Below are 27,990 nucleotides of genomic sequence, written 5' to 3'. Positions count from 1 at the left end.
GCGGGCTCTGGCGGCCCACCCGTCTGAGAGGAAAGAAGCGGGCAGGGATTGGCCGAGCAACCTTGTGGGCGGGGCCTCTCGGGGGGGCGGGGCTCCTCCTCCGGCCAAGACGGGGAAGGAGCGCAGAGGCGAAACAAAGATGGCGGCGCCTGAGGCGGCCCGGACGATCCCTGAGGCGGCGGCAACCAGCACCACCACCACCACTACCGGCTGAAGCCGCGACCGGACGCAGCATGTCGGGGCCGGACGAGCGGGAGCCCGGAGGCGGCGGCGGCGTGGTGGCCTCGGCGGCGGCGGCGGCAGCCACGGCGGGCGTCGGGGTCCCGCTGGCGCTGGGGGAGGCGGCGGGGCCCGGCCCGGGGTCCGCGGAGGAGCCGGGGGGGCCGCCGCTCGGGGCGGGCGGGGCGGGAGCGGGGGGAGGCGGCGGCGGCGGCGGTCGACAAGGCCAGCCCGAGCCCGGCGGCGACCGAGACTCCGACGCGCCCCCCAAGAAGCGCCTCAAGCTGCCCGGCGGGGCCGAGGGGGGAGGCGGCGGAGGCGGCGGCGGAGGCGGCGTGAAGCTGGAGGAGCGGCTCTACTCGGTGCTCTGCTGCACGGTGTGCCTCGACCTGCCCAAGGCCTCCGTCTACCAGGTGCGCCGCCTCAGGGCAACCCCCCTTCCTCAAATCCCTCCGTGTCTCTCGTCCTGTGGGGGGGGTGGTCGTGGGAATGGGCGCGACCCTTTTCCTCCCCACTTGCCAGGATCCCCCCCACCGCCTCTCAGGCCTGGCTGGGCCTCCGCTCCGAGGAGACACGTGTCTACTCACGGCCTGCGGGGCGTGCGAACGAGAGCCCTTGCGGGTCAAGGGAACGGGCTTGGGAAAGAAGGGCCAGCTTTTGTGTGTTGAGGCCGCTCGGAAAGGCCGCGGGGGGGGGGCGAGGGAGGCTTTGGGGGTTGCGACTCCCATCAACCCCCTGCCCTGGCCTTGTGGATGGTGGGAGTTGTCGTCTGAAACCTCTGGAGGGCTCCCGGTCGCTTCTCCCTCCTAAAAAAAGGGCTCCTTTTGGGCAAACCGCTCTGTGTGTGTGGGGGGGGGGGAAAGGGGTGTCTGGATTTTTTAAAAAAACGCTTGTGCTCAAGAGGTGTAGGGCGTGTTTAAAAATTTGAGGAGAAATAAACCCCCAAAAAGGGTCTCTGGCCAAATGCCATGAATGCGTTTCTTGTCCCCAAAGAGGATCAGTCCGTTTCTCCCCCCCCCCCCACCCACCCCCCACACAATATATAACCTCAGAATGGCCGATAATATCCTGATCTTTAGTTCAGCTCATTGAAATGGTGGGAATTGGGTGAGGGCACTCCTCCACAAGGTCCATGGATTGAAATGGGCCTGCTCCTGGCGCTAAGCAACAGTTCTTTTTTTTTAAGCCATTCTTGCTCGGTGGGTAAAAGGAGGGAGAAAGGCAGAGTCAAAATGTGTTGAAAGAGTAATAGGAACAATTCCATTCCATATCTCTGGGGAGGTTTAATCATTACAGTACTTGTGTTAGTAAATATGGAAGGGTATGGATGTGACTGTGCAAAAGGTGTATGTACTTGCTTTAGAGTGGTGTTTTAGACCAGATGGGCGGGGTATAAATAAACTAAATAAATAAATATTTTTGTTTCCTGGAGCCCACGTTGACAGGATAAGCTTCCCTGTATCTTACATGTACCTTATCTGCTATGTGCACGGACGAAGACCGTCCTGGTCCTGTTGGCTTTCTGTCAGCCAATGTGGAGGACCTCCTGATTCTCTGCAACGGACCAGCTCTTTGCTTTGCTTTTTCTTCGGCTTTGTCTGAGCTTTCTGCGTGCCAAACACTGAAACCCAGGATCCAGTCGGATCTCTTTTCCTGGCCTAGCAGTCCATTGGGCTTTTAAGGCTGACTGGTTTAATGGCCAGAATTCAAGTCCTGGCATCGCCCGTCTTTCTGAAAGACTGGGCCCCAGAAAGTAGTCTGCTGCTTTGATCAGCTTTCCAGTCACTCACCCGGCTGTAATGTTTTACATGTTCTGTGATTCGCAAGGGGGAACAGTGGCATGTAAACAGTCAGTGGGAAGTTAGACATTGCACACTTCTGCCTTATGTGCTCTTTGTTAAAACCTTTCCCAGTATTCTTTGGAGGCCTGTCCTTCCCCCTCCTCGCCTTTTTTTTTTAAAAAAATTATCTTACTCCTGTCCTCTTTCCTTTCAGCCTATTTCCTGGGATATGGCAATCTGAGGGTTCTTTCCCCCAATAAGAAAAAGGTCTTGTTGCTCCTTAAAGATAGCTGATGCCAAATAAAATCATTTTTTTTCCATGGAACTGTAACCCATTTCATTAGATGGCAAGTAGATTGTTGTCTGAAAGCTTGTGCCAAATAAATCCCACTAGCTCCAGGTACTACATGAGTCTTTTTGCTACAGTGGACCCTTGACTTACAGACGGCTTGACTTACAGACTTTTTGAGTCTGGTCGCAAAATTTAGGTTTGACTTGCAGACTGAGATTTGACTTACAGACCAGAAAAAAACCAAATTGGAACAAAAACGGCCTGTTACGGGATTAATCGGTTTTCAATGCACTGTAGACTTGACTTACAGACTTTTTGACTTGAGAACCGCCTTCCAATACGGATTAAGTTCTCAAGTCAAGACCCCACTGTAGTTTTATTGCAACAGCCTGGCAGTGCTACCATGTTTCCCATGTTTCCCCGACAATAAGACAGGGTCTTATATTAATTTTTGCTCCAAAAATGCATTAGGGCTTACTTTCAGGGGATGTTTTTTTATTTTATAGTCATATCATCTTCTGATCGCTGCACAGTGGTGGAGGTGTTCACTTAACTGGGGCTTATTTTGGGAGTAGGGCTTATATTACAAGGTTCCTGAAAAATCACACTAGGGCTTATTTTCAGGTTAGGTCTTATTTTCAGGGAAACAGGGTATCTACCTGAAAAAAATGTTTTCCTAATAGGTGCTTTAGTGAAGCCCAGTTAGAACATAACCGTATCCCAATGTTTGCACCTCACAAATAGATGAAGTCTTCAATATTAGATGGTGGACCCTAAAATTATCAATAGAAACTTGAGCTGTTGCATTTTAAAAAGGATGTATGTGGGAGGGCTTAACTTCTAATCTGAAATGGAGGCTGGGAAATACTGTAAGTTGAGCCAGGTTGACAACCGAGAAGTGCTTACTCATGAACATAAGGTATTCACAGTGGGGCAGAGCGCAGGTTTTTTTCATAGTACTTCGTTCTGCTGGTACAGTTGTCAGCAAAGTGGCTATGAGAAGCCCACAAGCAGGATAGGAGAGCAGTAGCCTCAGCTGTTGTGACCGGTGGCACATTTGACATATGAGGTGGGGGGCTGGCCTTCCCTCTTTGACCAAACCGGTAGCGTATTATGAACATCACAGGCCCCTTGATACTGATCTTTCTTTGGGTCCTGGCAGAACAGCTTTGTGGTGTGTGATGGGCTAGTTGGCCTAACTCTGGAGATGCTGTGCTGCCCAGCTCCTGCCACAAAGCCAGTGCTCTCTTGAGCGTTCATTTTGTCTTGCACAAGAAGAGAATGGCTGCCTTTTTTTAAAATAAATAAATAAATCTGTGCTCCATTGAATTCCTTCAAGCATTTGGGGAAAGGAAGCCCCATGGGACTCTTCTGGCAAGCCAGGGAAACAGACAAGGCAACCGTTAAATGGACTTTTGTCCAGTTGTGCCTCAGGGGTGGCTGTTCTGCTTCATGAAAGCCCTCTGTTTTCTATCCCAATGTTTGCACTGAATTGGCGCAGAACAGAGACTTGAACTAGGCGAAGCCAAGTGAGAAACAGACGAACATGTGATAACAGCATGTGACTTGCCTTGGTTGAGTCCCTGAACGCAAAGGTCATCCATCGCCTTGGTGATGTTACACTTTAATGATTGCACCCTAATAATATCTGAATAGTGTTCTCTGCAGATTATAGTATGAGAAGATGCTGGAAGTGTGCTTATGCCCAAATTATTTTCTGGAAGTGGAAAAGAAATTATGCTGAAGAACAACAGATTACCCAACAAAGGGGGTATGTGTTTCATTTTTGGTAGGCAAAGATAACTTGGTGTTTACAAATTAAAAAGAGACTCAAGATCTCAGTGAATTGTTATTGATAGCATTTCTGGGAAGAGTGTCAAACAGATAGCATTGATAGAAGAAATACTGCTGATAATACAGGTTTTGTTGGGAGTCTGTTGGTTGTTGCAGTCTTGCTTGCAATTCCAAGTTAGATGATGGCTGTAAAAGGACTCAAACTTCACCAGATGTGAAATGTAGCTATGCACCTTGCTAGATACAGGGAGATGTATTCCGCCTATTCTATATCAGTTACAACGGTCATTAGTTCTGGGCACAAATCAAGTTACTTGTTTTAATCTGAAAGACTGGAACCCTCAAAGACTTCCTGTCCCTTTTGGTCTGCTTGCAAATTGAGGCGTGTGTGACAAACAATACTCACACCCCTTCTCTGTGGCAGGCCAGAGTTAAAGTAGAACCTTTACGGCTATGGCCCTCAACCATGTCTTTGTGTAAGAGAGAGAGAGAGAGAGATTCTGCAGTTTGTTTTTGTTATAGTATAAATTGCATTTCAGAACTAATGTGCTGGATCTATAATAGTTTCATAGAATTGTAGAACTGAGACTCCAAGGGTCCTCAGATCTATCCCTCTGCCAGCGCAGAAGATCCACAATTAAACTATCCCTAACAGCTGGCTATTTAATCATTGCTTAGAAATCTCCAGTTGAGTAGGGTCCACCAACCCTCAGAAGCGGTCAGTTCCATTGTTAAATGGCTCTCCCTCTTAGGAAGGTCTTCCCAATATTTAGTCAACATTTCCTTTTCCTTAGCATAGATCCTTTACTTCTTATCCTGTCCTCTTGAGGAGCAGTAGAAAGCAAGCTTGCTCCATCATCCACATCACCACCCTTGGTCTTTGAAGATGGCTATCCTCCTGCCTCTTGGTCTTCTCTTTCGCAGGTGAAAAAAGAGGTCTCTCAGTCTTCCCTTATAGGGCTAGGTGTTCAGACCATTTAACGTCCTGATTGCCCACCTCCTCTGGACACATTCCAGCTTTTTCAATACCCTTCTTATCCTTCCAGGTTGGGGCACCACTTTTCAAATAACTGGCAAATTAAATACTGTAAAAGAGAATATTCTGTTCTTCCCTGCCAAGATAGGAAGTGGAGGAGTAGAGAACAAGGGCTGGCATTTTAGAGACTGTGTACAATCTTTTGTTAAAGATTCTTCAGAGGAGTCAAGACTTTGAATACTTGCAAGAATGGCCTTTTTTTCTGAGAGCTTTGGGGTCAAACCGTTCCAGCTTCGGTTCCTAACCTGTAGGCGTGAAGAGGACCCTGGGAGAGAGTCTGCCAAATCAGAGCACTTAATAACAACAGAGCTAGGTAGAACAATAGCATGGCTTGAGTAAGGCAGCTTCATGTGTTCCTATGACAACAGTTTTTCTTGGAGCCTTATAAACAGCCCTGAAAAAGGAAGCTCTCCTCCATATTTTGGCAGAAAAGAAAACCTAAATAGATACTGCTTCATTTAGGATTAAGCAGTATCACCGTGGATGTTTCTTCATCTGTGGAAACTACTTGTGATGCGTCATGTAGGACTATAATGGGCAAGTCAGGTTTTGGGATCAGGTTGTGTAGCATGCAGCCTCAAGCTAATCCTTTGTCCGGCTTTTTTGACCCATTGAAGGGTTGACCCGCAGCGTCTTACCAAGGTGTTTCGTGTGGGGATGTCGTCTGTGTGGCAGGATTGGGAGTTTACCCCACTAACTGCTGCTGAGCAGGCTGATCCAACTTAAATGGAAGTGGTTAATGCTGAAACCTGGCAGGGATGTGAAGCATCAATTTAGTAACAGCTATTTCACACCGTAAATAAAATTGTCCTGAAGCAGTAGGCTTCCACTTTTTCAGACTCAGGACCCACGTTTAATCCGAATGTATTTTGGAGAAAGCTTTATGTTTATTCCCACCCCCACCCCCCATATATACATGCAGTAGTGGTGACAGTACTGTGGCAATTCACCTTAGGTGGGTCTGTGAACCAGTAGCATGTTTCCCAGATTTGAGGTCCCAGATGTTCTTGTACAGTGGTGCCCCGCTTGACGATTACTTTGTTAGATGAGGAAATCGCTTAACAATGAACTTTTTGCGATAGCAAAACGATGTTTTAAATGGGAAAAATTGCTTCACGATGATCGTTTCCATGCTTTGGGAACCAGTTTTTCGCTTTATGACGATCAGAAAACAGCTGATCGTCGGGGTTCAAAATGGCTGCCCGCTGTTTAAAATGGCTCCCCTCTGTGCTTAGGATGGATTCCTCGTATTACAGGCACCAGAAAATAGCCGCCCTATGGAGGATCTTCGTTGGACGCTGAGGTATTTCGCCCATTGGAACGCATTGAGCGGTTTTAATGTGTTTCAATGGGCTTTTTCATTTCGCTTGACGAGGATTTCGCTTAACAGCAATTTGAACGGAACAGATTATCCTCCTCAAGCGAGGCACCACTGTACTACCATTTCCACAAACTGTAGACAGCACAACCAGTGGTCAGGTCTTCTGGGAATTGTAGTCCAAGAAAAGCTGGTGCCCTAAGATTGGGAATCGCTGCTTCTAAGGCATGTGAAGCAAACCTGAGGAAAGCAAGAGAGCACTTCCTTTGCACACTGTGCAACAAGGGTGTGTTTTCTTAAGTTTAAAGGAAGCTTAGAAGGAGGAAAGGGTGTGCCTTTAAGGCTGTCAATAGAATAATGACAGAGTACCTTAAATATTGTGAATGTTCAAGAAAAGCTGATCTTCCCTAAAGAGTTTGGAGACCACTTACCACTTCTATATAATGCGCAAAGTCCTTTGAAAACTTGTTTTCTAATCAACCTTGTTAGCTTATTTGCTGGTCCCGTTTTATTAATGGGAGAACCAAAACTCATTGGCTCAGTAGCACGTGATGATCGAGTCATTGAGGGGGAATTTGAACTCATGTCTAAATCTAGGTCACTGACTATTTTTCACAAGCAGGGCTCCATAAAGTTTGGCTTGGCTTATAAGCTAAGCTGTAAGGTGCTATCACACGTCTTAGAGTATTTCATGCACAACAGATATGTCCTGTGAGCAGAAAGGACATATTGCTGCAGTTTAATACTGGAAAAAACTTGAAAGGCTTCTAGTGGTGGCCTCTGCTCGGTCTTGGCACATATCTCTAATGCACTCAGCTTTGAAAGTGGCAAAAGTAACTTCTGCAGTGTGAAACATACATCCCAAGTCCTCTTCTATACTTCTAAAGAGGAGGAAGAAGAGGAGTCTTATTATCAGGGAGATACCTTCTCCGCTGGATGCTGAGCTGGTGAAAAGTTCAGGGTTTCCTAATATTGAACCCCTCCATTTTCTGCCACAGGATACTTACTTCCTGTGTGCTGTGGTTCTCTCCCACTCTCATTTTTTATCAGGTAGATCTATCACAGGCTTAATTTTACCTTCTGAGAGGCCACTGAAAGGTCAGAAGGGTTTGAAACAGTCCCACCTGTGGATTATAACTCCCGGAATCACCAGCTCTGCCTTGCTTGCGGTTACCTGCCTGACGTCCGGTGGGTTCTGTATGCGTCTGCCAGTCTTTCTACAAACGGAATGAAATGGCCATGTCCATGAACTGCATACTCGCTTGATTCATGGGGCTTAAACTTGCTTCACCTGGGTATGATTTCAAGTGGTGTTTCTTTCTGCTGGCTGGGCACTGTTGATACATAGCACAAGGCTGAAAATAAATCACAGCTCTTGCCATCATCTCAAAATACTGACATGTGGAATGGCTACATGGGAAAGAGTTGCCATTTGGGGAGGCACTGCTGCTACCTCCGTGCCTATTGATGGCAGCCCATTTTTGAACTATTGGTATGAAGAGAGAGAGAGAGGGGAAAAAGATCTTTATGGTTCCCATAGAGTAGCAAAATGCTTAGGGAGCTGATACAGTCTCCACATGGTAATATGTTTGGTCTTGCTCATATAGACATTGGAGATTGAGTGGTGGGATGTTTCTGGGCCAGATGAAAAAAGGGAGCAGCCCTTGTTCACCGAGACTGTGTACAGCCAAAAGGGAAACTGGGAAGGAAACCATCCTGCAAGGCCAAGATGCGGTGGAAATGAAATGTGCCATGATCCTTCAGTTGCAAGTCCCTTATACATTTTTCACTATGCCCCTGCTCTTTTATCAGGCAGGGGATCGGGTGACTGGATTACAACTTCTTATCCAGTTATGATCCCTGGTCAGTTCAATCAAAGGTAAATTCCTTCTGCTCTTAGTGAAACAATTTACACTCTGTTTTTACTTTCCTTTATTATTTTAACACTCCATATGGACAAAATTTGACCTACAGGCCCTCCTGCGTGGGTTCTTCATTTCTACTGCAGATGCTGCACCTTCAGAGATGTTTTGCTGTTGATCTGGAGCTCCAGATTAGGAATCTTAGTCGGATGGTTGTAGCCTAATTGGGAAAGGTGGTCTGATTTGTGCAGGAGACAGGTGTGTCACCACACCTTAGCGATTACTGTTCCAGTTGCTTTTCTGGAAGGGCCAAGAAGATCAGGGAGGTACAGAGATCCATGTGTTTTTCATTGTCAGTATGTCATCTTCAGCGTGTTGAGCTGTTTCATAGCTAGTGTTTTATTGCCAAAAGAGTAGAACATCTGATGTTAAGAGTGGACTTGGGTAGGAAGAATTTGTCATGCTTCAGTGGGCTGAGTCAACTTTCCCCAACTCTCTCCGTCCAGATAATTGGGGTGATTGCTCCAGTCATCCGTAGTCATTGTACCTTGTAGCTGTAGATAATCTGAGTAAGTAGTCCAGAGCAGATGAGGAGAGGCTGATGTGAGCTTTTTAAAGATTATTATTTCTAGCTGAAAAACAGGCATATGCAAACTAAGGCCCTCTTAACCTGCCAATACTTAAGTGGCTCAATTAAAATACCACCAGATCCATGCAGGATCTGACACGGAGAGGTATTTCTTGGAAGCTGCCTAGAGTGGTTGTAAGACTAGATGGGCAGGGTATTAAATAAATAAATAAATAATTTCTTGCAAGGTAGAAATGCTGGGGAAGAAGATAAGAAGTGTGGAGTTCATCTTTTTCCTCTATTCAAATATAGTGTAAATGTATTGCACATCTTAATGTCTCTGTGCAGGTGCCAGTGGGCTTCAGCAGTAGGCTTTGAAAAAGGGGGAAAGATTGAAGACCCCTCCCCCCAAAAGTGGAATCAGTTGATTTGATGGAGGTTAAGCTCAATTGCTACTTCCCTTCGCCTACTATCCAGGTGTTCTGGGCCGCACCTTCAGAGTGCGGAAGTCAGGGACCTCTGGAGGACAACAGGTTGAGGAGGTTCTTCCTGCATCATTTGTAGGCATCCTTCAGTCTCAAGAGACGATGGTATTGTGCTCTGAATAGAGGTCTTGGAACAGCATCTAGTGTCGCTGAGAAGGCCAATTCGAGAGTGACCATCCCTTCCACCCTGAAGACAAATACAATCTGTCCCCTCTCCAGCTCCCTGGTTTTGCTGGTTTCGGAATGGCCTCTTTGCCTTGGCCTGCTGGACAAGGGTCTCTTCAAATTGGGAGAGGCCGTGATGCACCACCTGCCTCCAGGCTGAACGCTCAGACGTCAAGGTTTCCATTCTGTGAAGGCCCATTCCTAAGACCTTCAGATCCCGCTTGCAGATCTCCTTGTATCGCAGCTATGGTCTCCCTCTGGGGTGATTTCCCTGCACTAATTCTCCATACAGGAGATCTTTTGGAATCCAACTGTCAGTCATTCCCCTCTGTCACAACTGGCTGCCATAGTCCAAATAGTTGGTTCGGCCTCCCTCCTCTAACTCAGTGGCTGGACTATATTATCCCAGTGGTTTTTAACGCAGGTGCTCCTCTCGGCAAAAGTCACTTGCTGTGTTTATATTAAAGTATAATTACTCTGTTCTCCCCTCTATTTAGGGTTGTGAAGCATCATGTGATACCTCAAGTAAGCACAAACAGGAAAAACCAGCCTCTTGTTTCTCGAACCACCTGCCTTCCTCTCATGAGGACTTGCAAAGATGAGGGGAAGGACAGATGTGTTAGATACAATACACAGCCTCACTCCTGAAACCTCACACACACCTCTTGCTTGTTACACACCTCTTGTCCTAATTACTGGTATTCATCCAAGGAGTACATAAGAGAAGGAAAGAAAAATTGGGGGGAGGGGGAGGAGGTATATGCAGCACAGTAGTATCAGTGGGGTGTGTATTAAAATGATGATTTGGTGTCTCTGGAATCTGAAGCATGCAGATAGTTATAGCTGAAGGCGTGTCTCTTGACCACGGCTTAAGAATTTTTTCTGCCGTAATTACTAGTTTGAACATTTGCTTCAGTTTTGAGATTGTGAACTTCTGTTTGGGCAGCTGTGTTTGTCTGTGATGCAGAGTGCCTCTCTCCAAACAGCAGTACTGGGAAGGGGGCTGCATTTTATAGGGCAGGTCTTGTCTGCATTAATCATGTTGTTGTTTAGTCGTGTCCGTGACCCCATGAACCAGAGCACACCAAGCCCTCCTGTCTTCCGCTGCCTCCCGGAGATGGGTCAAATTCATGTTGGTTGCTTCAATGACCCTGTCCAACCACCTCGTCCTCTGACATCCCTTTCTCCTCTTGCCCTAACACTTTCCCAACATCACAGTCTTTTCCAGGGAGTCTTCTCTTCTCTTGAGATGGCCAAAGGATTGGAGACTCAGCTTCAGGATCTGTCCTTCCAGTCAGAACTCAGGGCTGATTTCCTTCAGAATGGAGCATTAATCATACCTTGACACAAAGTCTGCAGGCCAAGAAGGCAGCCCGTAGACCTGCCCTCAGTTTATAATCCCACTATGCCAGACACTTTTGCTTGGGCAAGTTTTATGTCATATGCAAGGACTGAAGTGATAAGCCTGTTCTAGGACCAACTCCTCCTCCGATAGGTGTCTGGAATCAAGTCTTGTGTTGAATTAGATTCACTTAGGTGCCAGTCTGAGGGACCGTGTGGTGTAGTGGGCACAGTGACGGACTATGACTCGGGAGGTCTGGGTTCAAATCCTCTGTTTGGCCATGGAAGCTCCCTGGGGGTGTAGAACTGGTAAAACCACTCCTGGAACCTCTTACATAACTTGGAAACCATGTTGTAGTTGATGTACATTGGGTACAGAGGTGCCTCGCTTTACGATTGCCCTGCATTATGACAAACCCGCTTTACAACGATCTTTTTGCGATTGCAAAACGATGATCGAAATGGGGAAATTTCGCTTTGTGATGATCGGTTCGCTGCTTCGGGAACTGATTCTTCGCAAAACAATGATTTTTAAAAAGCTGATTGGCGGTTTCAAAATGGCCACCGAGTAAATAAAATGGCTCCCCGCAGTGTTTAGGGACAGATTCCTCGCTATACAGGCAGCAAAAATGGCTGCCGTATGGAGGATCTTCACTGGACAGTCAGTTTTAAGCCCGTTGGAACATATTGAAAGGTTTTCAGTGCATTTCAATGGGTTTTTAATTTTCGCTTTACGATGTTTTTGCTTAACGGTGATTTTCCTGGAACAGATTATCCTCATTAAGCGAGGCACCACTTTACATCAATTGGACAGGGGACAGATTGTATTTGTCTTCAGTATGGAAGGGATTGTCACTCTCGAATTGCCCTTCTTGGCCATACTAGAAGCTGTTTCAAGATCTCTGTTCAGAGCTCATTACCATAGTTTCTTGAGACTGAAGGATGCCTACTATTGGGTACAATTCGGTGGAACATAACACAGATGGTGCATGAGGTCTCCAGCTTAGTTTCAGTAAAAATACATTTTCTTTGCATATGGACTGCCTCTGTGCAGCTGGGACTTAAATTTGACAAGAGAATATTGAGGTGGAGGAAAGAAGGACATGATGAGGAATCCCTGAAATGGGGGCACATGCTGCATTTCCACGTTCTTTTCTAGCTTTCTGTTCAGCAGACTTAATGAAACTGTACCTGTTGGGACTCAGTGGATTTTTTTTTGAGTGAAGGCTTCTCTAATGTGAAGCTCTAATGTCTTCCTTGCCACACTGCTTACAATGTCATTCCCGGTTGTAAGATGGGCTGAGAACAAAATGTGGCACTTAGAGTTTGAAAAGAGTGATTAAAAGACACTGCACCCCCTTACTAAAAAACAAACATACAAACATCCATATGAAATCTATGCAGTGTGTCTTTTCTGTCTGGTAGCATCCAACTTGATCTGTGTGTTGTTTGATTTGAAAGTTTAGATCTATGCAAGGTTCAGTGTGCATGTAGAGTTTATTTAGAAAACGGCCCCTTTGAACCATGAAAGTGGAACAACTGCAGAGATGGAGAAGAAGAGGAGGGCTGCATTTTAAGTCCTTTGCCTCTCTGTGTTCCCTTACTCAGTAAAGGTGCCACTGTCTTCTTCACTTTGCAGGGTTTTTTTAGGACTGTAGTACATGGCTTTATCAAGCAAACACCACTTTTAAAGCGTAAAGATCTGGAAAAATGTCAGCATGGGGAAACAACTAAATATAGGCAGCCTGGCTTCCCAAGGGATTAAGGTATAGAAGTACAGATCAAATCCAGCTAGACTTCAAGCTCTGTGCAAGGAGAGATTGAATATAAGGCCTCTGAAGTTCTGATTTCCATTCTCTTGCAGTGTACAAATGGTCACTTGATGTGTGCTGGATGTTTCATCCACCTCCTGGCAGACGCCCGACTGAAGGAGGAGCAGGCTACGTGTCCCAACTGTCGCTGTGAGATCAGCAAGAGTCTCTGCTGCCGAAACCTTGCGGTAGAAAAGGCCGTGAGCGAGCTGCCATCGGAGTGTGGCTTCTGCATGCGGCAGTTTCCACGTTCTCTTCTGGAGAGACATCAGAAAGAAGAGTGCCAGGACAGGTAGGCAGCCTTGCTTCTTCTCCAAGAGGTGCTCCTCTTGATAAGCATTCACAGGCTGGGATGGGCAGACCTTGAAGCGGTCTGGAGAGGAAAATGGGTGGTTGCCGCCAGTCATCAGCGGAGCTGGGTTGTGTGATGCTCTTCCGAGAAACGCTTCTGTGTGTGCTGGTGCAAGAATGAATGAAGGTGATGCGCTTGAGGAAAAGGAGAGTCAGCACAGCTTAATGCAGAGTGTCTCATGCTAGTGCTAAAATCAACCACACCTGTCTTTACATGTTGTGCATTTGTAGAGTCTGATTTGTTATACAGACAAGGGGAGAGGTCTCGCCGACAGCCTCAGGTAAGTGTGGTGGTGGGCACCATGCATTCCATGTTTGAGGTTGCTAAGGGCTTGACAGTAAAACTCCCGATACTGTAGTGCCTTATGGTACCATCCCATTTGGAAGACAGAGCATGTCCCTGTCTCAGAAAATATGTCCCAGACTAGGAAGCGATGTCAGACGTGGTGCTGCCGTCCAGTATATGAGGGATGTAAGATGTGTTGAAGAAAGTGTGGCTTGTTTCTAGGACCACACTGTTCAAAATATGGTTTTGAAACCTTTACCTCCTGAGGTTGGAGGCTTTACGGGTGCCTTTCTTTTCTCTTAAAATGTGGCTGCAAGAACATAGGAAGTTTATGAAATTAGGAATGACAGCAAGATTGAGGAAAGAAACATGTTCTGTATGAGCTTACAGGGACCATCCGTTGATAGCAGGTTCAGGACAGACTGAAGGAAGGGGCTGTAAGCGTGGAGCCTTGTAATGAAGAATGTGATACATTCTGCCTTGCATAAATGGGTAATGACTAGAGGGACCCCTGATCTCTTCCAATATGGCAATTCCATCTTGAGGCTACCATATATTCCATAACTATCTTCAGTTGCAGCTGGAATGATGCCTTATGCTTCCGAAGGTGTTTCAGAAGCTTGCAGGGGATGGTGCCGAGGAACTGCTACTCTTGGATCCCCACAGCATTCCTTTCCCGTAGGTGCTGGGAGTTTCCAGCACTAAATCAGTAACATGGCAATGGAACAGCTTTGGCTTTCTAGCATTTACCCATGTGCTCAAAATGTATTGTGTAAATGGCATTTTGCAGAAACATTCTAAAACGGTTGTGCAAGCACATTCATTAAATTTTCTTAAATGAGGGAAGTAAGAGGTGTGGAGAGGAAGGGAGAACTTGCATAGTCTGTGATACAAACATGGGCATAATCCTGGAGGAGGCTCAGCTTCTGTCCCATAAACAGCTGCCATGAAAAGTTGTGGCCACCGCACCACTGCTTCAGGAGAGAAAGGGGATGCACAGTCATGCATCGAGAACAGCTGGATCTGGAATCCCGTGGCCTTCTTTGACATATGTTGTAGCCCCACGTTCTAGTTGGCCGAAGATTGATCATAGTTTACGCCTTTGTAACATCCGGCGTGCTGTGCCCTCTGCCTTCCACCCAAGTGGCTATTTGAGTGTTGCCTTCCTTTTCAATTGCAGGGTGACCCGGTGCAAGTACAAGCGGATTGGGTGTCCGTGGCAAGGTCCTTACCATGAGCTCACTGTACATGAGGCGGAATGCACTCACCCAGCCAAGACTGGGAATGAGCTGATGGAGATCCTGGATGAAATGGACCAAACGCATAAAAAGGAGATGCAGCTATACAATAGCATCTTTGGCCTACTCAGCTTTGAGAAGATTGGCTACACAGGTAATTGTTGGGATTCGGTCAGGCTGTGGAGTAACGCTGCTGAAATCATGTTGGGTTTTTAAATATATATCCTTTCTCTTTCCTTGACACGTTGGTGTTGGTTGTCTACTGATGAACTTGTTTCTCTTATGCAACATACAGTGGCTGTTCCTCTAGCTTACAAGATATCTCAAGTGTCCGCCCCAGGAAGGCCCTCTGCCCTCTGGTTTGTGCTTAACGGTGTGTGTATGTTTAAAATGCTTTACATGACCTTGAGGAAAGAGGGAGGACGTGAGAGGAGCAAAGCTAATGCTGCATTTTTGAAACTGCCTCTACCTGTGCAGGGGCTGGCTCCTTAGGCAGAACTCACTGGTTCTTTGGTATTCTTCTTGCTGAGTAGCCTACAGGGCAGCACTGATGTCATGTGGAAGAAGACCCTTCCTCACAGCAGGTAAGGCACTGCAGCTGCATGGCAGTCAAAGCCACAGGGTTTAGGGCTACAACCATTGTTGGTTCTGATAGAGTGTGTCTGTGTGTGTCTGTATGCGTGCGCTCTGAATTGTGAATTCTCTCTGGTTTGGGGTTCTGAGTTATTAATAGAAAGCAGCCACCATATGTACATAACAGCCCTTCCTTGTAGAATAAAGTATTGTACCATTTCTAGCTTAGGACCCAATTCCTGTCTAGTGGATTAACTAACTGTTCATGTGGTTACTGTGTACAGTATATCCTGAGAGTTTGTGTCTGGGAGGCTTCCCCTCCCATGGCAGTTTCAAAATGATCTGTAATTTTCCAGTGTAAACATTTATGCTTTTCTTGACCTTTGGCACAAATATCTCAAACGTGTGTGTTTTTGTTGTGTGTGCAAACTGTAAATAAAAATATTCAGGGTTAAGGGGGGGGAAGGTGGTATTTAAGCTGAAGGAGATAAATTGCCTTTGAAGGTAAGTTTCAGACTCTTCTCACTGTTAATCTTTACGTAGGCTTGAACAGTGGCTTGGCAGATAGTATGGAAAAGTTACTGTTTAATGACTGTAGGGTTTCCTGAAGGTGGGAGGGAGACTTGGTGCTGAAATCCTTTTCTTTTGCTCTTTACCTTTCTAACGTAAACAACATGCTTGGATTTAACCTGCTGTCTCTAGTGAATCCTCCCCCTTGATCCAGCACGTGCTGGGTCCTGAAATGATGATGGTGTTTGTCTGAGCTCACTTAGAGGAGGTGCTTTAGAGCTTGCCAAGCAAGGGACGCATTGAGTCCTGGTGATTTCCAGTTGTGACCAGCTGCCTCCTTCCTGAGAAGTGCATTGCTACCAGTGGGCGCTCTGTAAGGCAGTCGGAAGTGGGATCGCAGACAAGTCCCTTTGGACTTTTCTGAGGCTGCCGGAACTGAATGGCTCTGTGGTGAGCCAGGCGGTGCCTTGATGGTATGGCAGAGGGGGAGGGTGGAGTGGGACTCAGCCTGCGTAGGTTGAAAGTTGGGTGCTGAGCATGGCGTTCGCCCATCCAGTGTCTTTGGACACTGTGCAGCTTCTGCCTGTAAGAGAAGAGAGGCAGAGACCTTCTCTGCTCTAGAAAGGAGATGACTTCTGTCTGGAGAGGCAGGTGCTGCTTGACGTGGAGAGAACAAAAAGGGCTGAATCGGGCTGATTGTGTGGCTTGAATAACTCCATCGCCTCCTTTGTCCAGGTGTCGCTGCCGTGCCCTCGTAATGGTCCTCTGGAAACACCGAAGAATGCATAAATGCATACAGAGGGTCCCTGCCCCTGAGTTTGTCCTGTGAGATTCCATGGGTTTTGTACACCAAAGACTTTTAAAACACTGAGCCAACAGTTACGATAAACTTGAACAAAACAAAGCACTTCATGGCACTGTGGACTCTGCCGGAGAAGGGGTTTTAACAGACTTGACACTGGACTGTGCCAAACCATTTGGGTCTAAAATTGAATAGAGTTTGTACGGTGAACACCTGCAGAAGGCCCTCTCTTCTCTACCTCACCCCATTGCCCCATTTCTTGGTTTGTATTGTGGCGATACACAGCTGTGCCTTGCTCTTCTAAAGATTGTATTACTGATTCCTGCCAAATAAAGGAGTTGTGTTACATGAATTGTGTTGTCTGACTTGGTCTTTATACACCTGTGTGTTGGTATAAGCACCTGTAATGCATCCCAGAGCCTCTTCCTCTTTTCTGCAATGCTGAATGAACATAATGCCTCCTTCAATGCTTGCCCATGTCTCCAGAAATCTTTTAAGCCGGTCCCTGAAGAGGCCCTTCACCTTGCCGTTCTTGAGAGCCAGGCTTCTGTCTTAAGGTCTGAATGTCAGAGCTGAGAGGTCACTGCTTTTGCTGATTTCTTGAGGAAGTGGTCTATGTGCTATCCTCCAAGACAGGATTGATGCAGAGAATTGGAGCATCAGGCAAGAAGGCCGAAGACAACCTCTGTGATGAAATACACTTTCCACGCCCTTTGGATGAACCGTTACGGGTTAGAAATGCTTCTGCCTCCAGACACATCTGGCCACTGAACGTTGATTCTGAGATGGCCAGCTTGTAGCGCTGCTGCCACCGCCGAGTTCTTCCGTGGCTGAGAAGTTATGACCACGTTACAGATGGGATGTTTGCCAGTGCAGTGGTTGCATTGGTCGTACTGCGATTTCACTGCCATTGCTCTCTCTCTCTCTCCCTCTCCTTAAATCTTTAGGAATGATGAAACTGTATTGTGGTTTTTAAGTGATATAAATGCATTGATGTTTTTATCTCCTTCTCTCCTCTTCCCCCCCTCCCCCCTCCTTCCAAGAAGCCAAGGTGCTTCTGCCCCTAACTAGCTCTGAATGGCTACTCTCACCTTGTTCTCCTTACGTCCTGGGAAAGAAGGTCCCACCCAGTAGCTACAGGTAACTTGAGCTTTGTTTTTTCCTGCTGCCAACGTCTCCATCCTAACTGGCTGTGCCTCTTCCTTTCTTCCACCACCCCTGCCCCTCTTTCTTGCTCTCTTGCAGAGGTTCAGTTCCGTCCTTACAGAACAGACGACTTCATCACCCGGCTGTACTACGAGACGCCGAGGTTCACCGTGCTGAACCAAACCTGGGTGTTGAAAGCCCGGGTCAACGACTCGGAGCGCAACCCGAACTTGTCATGCAAACGGACCCTCTCCTTCCAGCTCATCCTGAAGAGCAAGATCAACTCCCCCATGGAGTGCTCGTTCCTGCTGCTCAAGGGACCGTACGATGACGTGAAAATCAACCCTGTGATCTATCACTTTGTCTTTACCAACGAGAACAATGAAACGGACTACGTCCCGCTCCCCATCATAGACTCTGTGGAATGTAACAAATTGCTGGCAGCCAAGAACATCAACCTGCGTCTCTTTATATTCCAGATACAGAAGTAAGCATAAATAGAGCTTGGCTTTCCAGGAGAGAGAGAAAGCAAGCCAAGCAAGCAAGCAAGAGAGAGAGAGAGTGCACCACTGAACCAGAGTTACCTCGTATGGCTGCCTCGGCCCTTTTATGTTCCACATTTATTTGGTTATTTTAAAAAGAACATTTTTGCATGTGTGGTATACAACAGCTTTGAGCAGTTGCTGCCTTCCTCATCTCTCTCTCCATTTTTTGCCAGGATCAGGCGGCTGGGGAGTCAGGTTGACGCAGGGTGCTGGTAAGGCCTGATTGCATTAGGTGGACAAACTAGCAACCACCACGAGTTAATACATTATGAAAAGGCTGCCTCTGTGTCATGATTGTATGTGGTCTCCAGAATATAGCATTGAGGTGTTTGGGGGTAAGGTCCTCTGTGTCCTTCCGGCCTGGTGGGCAGCATTCTGTTTTGATGGTAACAAGCATCATGCAGAATCCGGAAGTGCTGGATTCTGTCCTTATATTACTGGAATAAAACAAATGGTGGGCTGGGGGAGGGGGAGTGATTTTCATATAGACAAGACACCTTCAGGGAACCCCAGACAAGGGGATTTTACCAGGCTGCTTCTTGCTGAGGCTGCTGTGCCACATTCCAAGGGTAGCAGAGAGATGCTTTGTGTGGCACCCCGCACTCTGCCGCCTGTGGCTCAGCAATCCAAGATCCCTCTCCCCCAGCTTTTCATGGCGTTTAAGCTGCAAATGGATCATAAGGCATGTGAAATGAAGTTACTCCTAAGGAAGACTAAATTCAAGAAATAGATCACCAGACAGTTGTCGACCCTTCTAGCAAGAGGTGGGCAACCTCAGTGTGGCTTGAACTGCACTTCACAAAGAAATAACTAGAGACCCCTTTCCATAGATCCCAATATTGGCCGGTATGTAATGTTCTGCCCCTCTTCCTCCCTCAAACAGCAGGCTTGATCTGACAGACTAGATGAGAATTGACCCAAATCAGTGCAGACTTCTCGGAATGCAGGGTGACTAATTCTATCTGTTTTGGGGACTTTCCCAATCCTTTGAAAAATATTTTTTTTCCTTTGTGCAAATGAGTTAACAGGCTCTTCTAGTAATTATGCAATTTAACAATGTGATTTTATGTATGTAAAATATATATAGCGAGTTTATGATGAGGATAGTGGGGCCATTCACCAAATTTCAATGAGATCTACAGGGATACTTTGCTTGATGCTGTTAAACATGTTTTAACGTGGGGTGCAAGGGAGTGGGTGAGGGACAAAGACTGCGGCTTAAATCCTATTGCTAGTCCCAAATTGTGCAGATCAAGTTGGAGCCGTTGTTGAATGATGAGTAAATCCCATTTATTTATGTAAATCCCATTTATTCAATATAGTATGGACTAGCATTAGTATTCTAGCCTATTTGTATCATGAGGAACTCATATGTTAATACTGTTCATTCAAGATTATTTTCTTCATTTTCCTTCAGCTTCCTCACCCTGATTTTTAAAAAAAGCTACAGATGGTGGTAATTTACACTTTATATGAACTAGTTGGACCGATCAGGTATGCTTTTTTTGGGGGGGGGTAAACATGTGAAACTCCTTTGCAGGTGCTTTCCATCCTGGAACTTCTGCTGTTAAAGACTAGCGCAGTCTCAGCCTCTTGCTTCCATGCTCCCTCTTTCTCTCGCCCACTCCCCGGATCATGATCGAAGGAGCCAACCAGCCTTTTAAGGTGTGTTTAGAAGGGTGAAGAGCGAGTCTCTGATGACCCTAGGGTTAGGAGGTCCTACCCAGCTGTGTGGTGGGTCATGCTTAGTAGCTGACCCACCCACCCCCACCCCAAATTCTGTTTGCTGCCCCAGGCAGGGCAGCAAAAACTTTTCATTGGCTGACAAACATGAAGCGCTGAGCCTCCGTTCAGTTTGGCCGGTCTCAGGATTTGCAGACCTAGGGCAGGAGGGTGTTCTGGTCTATATTCCTAGAAAAAGCAAAGCGTGCTCCGTGTTCCTATGAAGAGAGGGCTGTCAAACTCTTCAGTGCAGTGTTACTAGGTTATTGGTTCATTTCATGGTGTTTTTTTTAAAGACGCTTTGGCTTGCATGATGATGGTCCTTCAGCCTTTTCTGAAGCAGAGTCTGTCTTTGGAACATGTGGAGGGAACATCTGTTCTAAATGTGAGGGGTTTTTGTGTAGATTGTCCTGGCTTGCATAGGATTGTGAAGAAGAGCGGTGTGCTTCAGAGGGAAGAGCCAGTCAGTCACGCACGTCGTAGCTTCTGTTCAGTTTGGTGTTCATTGGGAAGACCAGAGAGGCAGGGATGCTGGAGCACAAAATGCAGGTGTGTCATCCTTTTCGCCCTGGTATTTAGCCCTGATGGCTGAATGGAGGGCTACCTCTCCATCTCTTGACAATTAGGTTGTCTTGAAATTCCATGCATCTTTCACAGGGACTTCTGGAGGATTGGTTTCCTGCAGAATTAGACTTTAAATTAGTCTGTGGAGGGCAGCATTTGTAATGGTTTGGTTCCTGTGCCCATGAAACCACTGGCCTCGTGTGTATGAAAACAAGCCAGTACTTAGCCCCTTGTTTTATTTGTGCAAATGTTAGATCCTAAACTTGGTCCTGAACTTTAGATCCGAGACGAAATCCTTGGGCTGAATCACAAAAGGAAGCTCATTGTCCACCGTGATGGGGATGCCAGGAGACGTGCTCTCCCTGAGGTGCAGAAGTTTGATGGTGCTGATCTCAACACTGCTGCAGGGAAATAGAAGCCAGTATTAGTAAGGGATTTCATCCTTAAATTGGACCAGGGGCCCTTTCTTACTCCACTCATGTATTGTTAGTGCTGGAGAGAGCCTCGCATGCAACAGACATTTTGCTTGTAGAGGATGCTTGCCTCTGTACTGATGTTTTACACGGAAGCAAGAAATTTGCTTGGAACGGCATAAAAATGTTTTGAAGGCAAGCCCTGATTGAGAGTTAGCCTTCATTTTTTAGTAAAAGTGGGTGGGTGGAATATTTCTGGGTGGGAAAAAGTTACTGCTGGTAGATCTGCCTTTCTCTGCAACCTGTCTCAAGAAGGCCATTCGAATTTTTTAAACTTTCTTTTGGTGTAAATTGAAAAGGCACGTCATCCATTTCCTAGAGGCTAGCGGTGCTTTTCCTGAGACAGACAAGTTCTCTCGATGCTTGGGGTGTGAGAGCTGTGTATGTGCACCCAGCTGTGTAACGTGTGTGTATGAGTGTCTTTGGGAGAAGGTCTTAACCGTTCTGACGTTGCCGGGGTGTTCAAGAGCTTCCACCAAAGTTAAGAGGAGGTGTTCTTTGCCTGACTTAGAGCTGCTGACGTGTGACTACAGAGCCCTCTTGAGAAGCAGAGTAGCCAGTAGCTGGGGCCCTGAAGGAAGGAGCTGAAGTGCTTGGAAGGACAGCAGTGGAAAGATGACTTCGCTTGGCATTTCTTCTGGCTGTGCAAGGCAGATGTAAAGGATTCTTTGGGCTTCAAAACAGGTTGACGGAATGGAGGTCTCCCCCGCTGTGCCTCGGGATCCTGCTGGACCATGTTAGTCAGCATTTCCAACACTTTGTGCAGCCAAAGAGTTGGGCAGTCATGCCCCCCCCCCCGGGAGTGTATCTTGCGTAGACTTTCTCTGTGGACATCTAGGTACTATCAACTTTAAAAAAGAAAGAAAAGAGAAAAAAAGGTCTTCTGGCTCCCTTACATGCTTTGAAACTCTGGGCTTCCCGTTGTGTTAGGCTGAAAAATAGGACTCTCGGTTGGGGAAGACTTGATACACAGTGTTCACTGGCCAAAACCTTTGGGTTAGAAAACAACTGGGTTTTGTCCCCTTGGTAGTGATAGTCTGTACAAGTGGACTGCAGCTGCCCAGATCTTGGGAGTGAGTTGGAAATCGTAAGGTTTCCATCGGTGGCTATATGTGGCAAGAAACCCACTACCTGGCTGAATCTTTGGCTCTGGGAACTGTGGGTGGGTGTCCTTCTGTACGTACGGTTGTGAGGACTGCAGCCTCTTCATGGCAGCCATGCAGTGTTGTACGATGTGCTGCTTTAACCAGGCACATCTGTCTGAGAAGCACAAAACCTCTTTTCCCTCCAGCAAACCCCTGGAGTGAGAATACAGGAGCAGTTCAGGCTAGAAACTTGGGCTTGTTTGACGGAAGATCTTGTTGGCTGCTGGTGGTGGGTGGCGTGGAAGGCACATTGTGTGAATATGGCCATGAACCCATTGCCCTGTGCTGAGGCCTAATGCAGGTATCTTGGTCCAAGGGTCCCCATCCAGACACTTCTGCCCGAATACATTCGGCCTTGTAAAAACAAGCCTATTGCCACATCAGAAATCTCTGCCTTGCTCAGTGCAGCTGGGTTCAATCTTGGGAAGAGTCAAGCCCCCCAAGTAACCATCACTGGTGGACTGCGCTTCCTTTTCTCCTGAAAGAGGCCGGGCCATTAGGCGTAGCACTGGCTCTGTCGTTAGGCTGCTGACTCTCCCGAGTCCTGATGTGGGTGTGGATGGTTGGGATCCCAGCAGCAGCGACAGGTGAAGAGAAAGGATTGGCCTTGTCTCTTATGGATGCCGGTTAGAGCTTGTCTTCGTTATGGTCATGGTTAATTCTCTCTCAAAGCCAAAGAAGAGGCAGATACTCTTCCCGAGGGTTTCAGGTTTTCAGTGTCACACTTCAGAAGAGTCCTGGGGACAGTTTTGGGCTTGGCTTTCAGAGAGAGTTGACCAGTGGAGGCTGAGAATCTGTGTAGCAAGCAAAGAAAGGATGGAGTCCTTTGAAAGTGGAAGCTAAGCTGGTGTAGATACTTCTGCGTTACCAGGACAGGACATGGCAAAAGCCAGCATGCGAAGACTTGCACAGGGCGTGTTAGTGCCTCCCAGGGGACACCTGCCAGCTAGACTCACCACTGCCAGCACCTTTGCCTTCTGCTTCCATTCTCATTCTTCCTCATCACCAACTCTTCCTCCTCCTCCTCCACGGTTGCCCTGTACTTGCTATGGGACTCTGTCCGACTTCTACTTGGTAGCTGAGCCTTACCTGTCTAGTTCTGTGCTAGACGCCTAAAGATTGTAGCATGCTTCTCCCTGCCAGGACGTGGCCACTGGCAGACCACAAACCTCCTTACAGTATTCACTGTGGGTAATTTATTTAACTAGCGAATGTAGAGTTTAAAGTAATTTAAAAAAAGAAGAAAACTAATGGTTTGTTTGCAAGATTGTATGTCCTTCGTACTTGGCCTGATTTTCATTATTTGTGTTTTTTTGTTCTTTATTTTGTTTTGTTTTTGGTTGTGGAGAGAGGGGTTCTCTCTTGGACGTTGGAATCCAGGTGGAAGCTCCTGCTGATGCAGAGGAGAAGAAGGTGTGGGCTGGGTTGGATGGCGTTTCAGTCTCCAGGCACTTTTCTATCGCAGGGTTGCGGCTTACATCATCACCACCCACAGGTTATCTGGGGAGACCTGGGGCAAGGACCAGCAGCCATTTGGGGGGGGGTTTGCTCCAGCGCTCCCATCAGTTCCACCCCGTGTCTTCCCCTTTTTTGTGTGAGCACTAAACATATACCTAAATGGCTTTTTAAAAATGAGGAATGGGTTAAATGTTGTTGGGAATGGTTTCTTTTGTTCCTTCGTGGTCTTTGTTTGTTTGAAGTTTCTGTATGTAACATAGTTTAAAAAATATTGCCAAACCATGCTGTCTCTGTGTGTGTGTGTGTGTGTGATTGATTGACCAAACTGGGGCTTCTTTCCAGCGCTTGGCCAGAGACGGGAGGCTGTGTTGGGCGTGGGCTCCCAAAGAGTACCTCCCGCCCTGTGTCTGGGGCTCATCCGGGGCAAGGCCTGAGCTGTGGTGCCTCAGCATCGTTGAGCAAAACTCACTATTCTGGAAATGAGATCTATTGGTCCCTCGTTGACGGAAAAGATTTGACGGTATAAGAAGGCTTCAGAAACCAGTGGGTCAAAAAACGTAACTGGAGAACAGTCCATGTCCTCTTGGCTTCTTTTTTAACCCCACTCATGTTTTTTTGTCCAAAACCCAAAGTATTCTGTTTCCCTGAGACATTCAAACTCTTCAAACACCCTGGATATTTTTTTTGGGGGGGGGGGTTGTATTCAAGAGCAGGAAGGGCTTCAACCCTCAGTCGGACCAGATGTACAGGAGCTGTGCTCGGTGTGTTCCCTCCTCCATCAGCCACCTGGGAATCAAGGCGGTCCTGCTCCAGCCCAGTGGCTGATGCCACACTGGGGGCTGCTTGCGTTGCCCCAGAAGTCCCCTTTTTCAGAGGGGGCCAGCCATGCCAGTCCCTATTCCTTTGGCCTTTTGTCAAGTTCCAGCCTTGTGCTGTGGCCTTAAGGCTTTGGCTTGGGTTGCGTTTAGCTTTTCTGCCTGGTCCAGAATCCAGTAAGCGGCGACCCATTAGAAGAACCTTCCCTGGAAGCCTGAGAATGCCCCCAACCAAAGCCTTTTCTTAGTGTTGCTCCTTTTTATCTTCTAGTAAATACTCCCAAGGATACAGGAGACCCATTGCCAGTCCCATAGGTTGTGTGGCAATGTCTGTACAGGCATTTTATGTGCTCCTGAATTACTTCCAATTCACTCCACGGCAACTTTAAAGCAGACTTCCTTTTGACCGGGAATGGGGAACCAAAGACGAGGGCTACGAGTTGGGTTCTTTGCAGCAGAAAGGCGGGATAGAAATATTTTTAATGAATCCTGAATTTAAAGAAATAGCGGCCTGTATGTTCCCCACCCTCTTCTCAAAAGGACAGGTGGTACTTGGTCAGTCTTGGCCTGTGGAAAGGCATGTGACCCTAGCTTTTAGGGCTACCGCGGGTGGTGAACTTTTTTTCCAGAATCTTAGAACGGTTAAAAGATTAAATGTGCTATTCGGTCCTAATTGTTCTGGGAAGATTTTGAAAAACGGGGTATGACACTCTTAAAAGTCCGTGCACAAGGTTTGCTGAAAGGTACTGAACGTCAGGTGGATTTTACCAGAAGGCAGAGACCCGGCTCGCCAGTTCTGAGGAATGAGGCTCTGCTTACAAGGAGCAGCCTTACCTTTCCCAGCCGCCTTGATTTTTAGAGCTGAATTGAAAACATCCTTAGTTTAATTGATTCCCAGTGTTTAGAGCAAAAGTTACAAGAGAGAAATAAGCAAACCTAAGACATCCTTTTGTGAAGGGTGTCGGAGGTTCGTCAGAGAGCATGTTGGTGTAGGAACGTACTCTGAGCCAAATGGTATACACCGTCCCATTAAACTATGAAACGGTTTAATTGGGCATTGTGGGGGGGGGGAAATGTGTGCCTTCCCTCCTTGATACAAACTGGTGTGGGATGAGTATTTTCATATTCTGTCCCTGACTGGTAACCCCTTGAACAAATATTTGAAACGAACACCAGTCTCCGGGTAAAGCAGCTGCATTAGAGTTTGAACATAGTAAAGCTGACTCATGAAGAAGATGGTTACTCCCGCTGGTGCAGCTGGATCTGCTTAGATGACACTCTGAGATCTTCCCTGCTTCTCCCTGCAAGAGCCTTTCACCTGGAAAGGCAGAGGGTGACCCTGGCCTTTTCTGTGGGCTGAGCATTTTTCCTTGCTGTTGAGCTTGGCGTCCCCTCTCTCCCTTTCTGGCCTGCTTTTTGCCACCTCATCTTAAAGGAAGTGAGAGGAGCAATTCACCTGTTTTGTGGCCCTGGTGATTTGCTCTAAAGCACTTTTGTCCTTGAATATGTCATATGAAACCACAAGGTTTCAGCCACTCAACGGTACGGGAGGGGGTTTCTGCTGAGCGAGGGCTGCCTTCTTGCCATGCTAATTCCCTGTTGGAAAACATGACTGCTCGCAGGGTTTTTTTGGAAATAGTTGCCGAAAAAGGGACCGGCCCAAAGCATCTCTGATGCAGCCCAAACAGGGCTTGTCTTAGCACGAGACCCTTGGAGAAAGAAAGCGAGAGCAGGCAGCAAACATCTGTCCAGATGCAGGGGCTTTTTTTCCTTTTGTGCAAAGTTTCCCAAACTCTGAGTGTGAAACATGTAGGTGAGTGATATCTTTGAAGGCAGAAAGATAAAGAGGGGGAATAGGATCAATTCATTGAAGCCCGTGCTTTGCCCATGCATGCCACGTATCTACCATGATTGGGCTGGACCATACCTGCTGTAGGCACTAGTGATGACTGATGACAGAACAGGCAAGTCCAAATAAATAAATAAATAAATATGTAATGGGTGGCACTAGAGATGGGCACAAACCGATTCGCCTCAGTTCGTAAAGGTGCTGCTCCTCCCCTCCCTGCCTCCTCAGGCTCAAACAGCCTCTCGGCTAATCTCCCAGTCACGAGCAAGAGCACAGACTTGTCTGAGTGGGAGGGCAGAGGAAGAGAAGCCTGCGCTCTTGCTGGGACTGGAAGATCAGTTGAGAAGGTGGGAACAGCAAGCAAGCTGGGCCTGGCAAATGGCTGAATCGGGTGAGGAGGCAAGGGAGGGGACAAACCCAGTTCGTGCATACTTCTCACAGATAGCTTTCAGGGGCAGAGAATAGATAAGAAGAAACGGAACCGGCAGCCTATGGCAGTCTCTAGATCTGACAATGGTTCCCAACCTTGCATCTCCAGATGTTCTTGGACTGCAGGTCCCAGAAAGTCCTGGCCAGCACAGCGAGTGGAGAAGGCTTCTGGGAGTCGTAGTCCAAGAACATCTGGGGACCGCAAGTCTAGGAGAAGGGCTGGTTTGGTTCCAGCCGTCCATTTCGCTGGGCTTCCATAAGCTGGAACCGACGGGTGGAGCAGCCCCGTTCCCTTAGTTTTACAAGTTAACCTGGAACTGCAAAACAGACTTCCGAGGGATTCTTGAGTGTGTCCCACCACCACCACCACCTTTTGTTTCTAAGCTATTTGCACTCCTGTGTTTCCTGGGTCCATGTGGGTCTTTGAAACTTCGCTCATGTTTTTCGTGGGCCCCTCTTGGCACTCCTCTTGCCAGCTTAGCTATTCTGAGTAGCAATTATGGAGCAGAAAGAACTTTTACAGGCTTTACAGAAGGGAGGGGAAAATGCAGAGGAACATGCCATTCCCTGTGGCTGGATGCAGGGGCGGTTTGTACGTAAACCTGTGTAGATTGGGAAGGAAGGGGGTGAGGGTGTGGAAGGCAACGTCCTAGGAGGCAAAAAAGGTAAGACAGCTCCTGCAAGCACCTTGAAGGCCAAGAGGCTTCCTGTCCAAGAAGCAGCTGTAGACCAGAGCCCACTGAGGCTCAGGAGCCCTGAGTTCAAATCCTTGATCGACCGTGGAAACTCATTGAGAGTGAGGAGTAGCACTGGTAAAACCATCCCCTGACAGCCCTACCAGGCTGTTGATTCTGGCCATCGGTCAGCTGCGGGGGCACCTCTTCTGCTGCCATTTTGGACTGGGTGGTGGTGGTGGTGATGGCCAGTTCTTTCCAAAGGACAACCGCAGAGTGGTCCGGTGGTCCAGATAGGCGGGGTATAAATCAAATAAATAAATAAATAAATAAATACATTTGAGCCCAAGCTCGGAAGCTATCTCTCTTTCCCAACCCTCATGCCATCACTTCTGCAGGGTTTTCCTTGCCTCTGGCATCCTGACCACATCCCTGTAGGGCAGCTTAGGCGAGAGGCCCCGATCCTGATCCCATTGCCTTTCAGCCCCTGTATCACCTTCCCACGATGGGGGGGGGGGGAATAATTCGTTCATTCACACATTCATTCATTCAAGTTCTATACTGCCCATCTAGCTACAAGGCCACTCTGGGCAGTTAACATAATATTTATATATTTAAAATGTTTTACCCCGCCTTTCTCCTTGGAAAAGTCCCAATGTCAGACAACATTTAAAGTTGAAAACAAGGGAGTCTACAAGGGTGGTTAATATCCTTAAAGCAAAGAACAAGAAGTAAAGA

General features: G+C 47.3%; 2 protein-coding genes across 2 annotated transcripts in view; both read left to right on the top strand.

Moving 5' to 3' along the window:
- LOC144588734 (uncharacterized) overlaps positions 1-27,990 on the top strand; it is a 110,663-nt gene that overhangs the window by 38,896 nt on the left and 43,777 nt on the right. The gene's annotated exons all lie outside the window — the stretch shown is intronic.
- Positions 74-23,767, top strand: ZFTRAF1 (zinc finger TRAF-type and ring finger containing 1). Its single transcript, XM_020814875.3, has 4 exons — positions 74-632; positions 12,726-12,964; positions 14,490-14,701; positions 17,678-23,767. Exons 1-4 carry the CDS (start codon positions 234-236, stop codon positions 18,067-18,069), a joined length of 1,242 nt encoding a protein of 413 aa, XP_020670534.3. The 5' UTR covers positions 74-233; the 3' UTR covers positions 18,070-23,767.

This window comes from Pogona vitticeps, chromosome 4, assembly GCF_051106095.1.
Source record: "Pogona vitticeps strain Pit_001003342236 chromosome 4, PviZW2.1, whole genome shotgun sequence".
NCBI lineage: Eukaryota > Metazoa > Chordata > Lepidosauria > Squamata > Agamidae > Pogona > Pogona vitticeps.
This window is presented reverse-complemented; position numbering and strand designations above follow the sequence as displayed.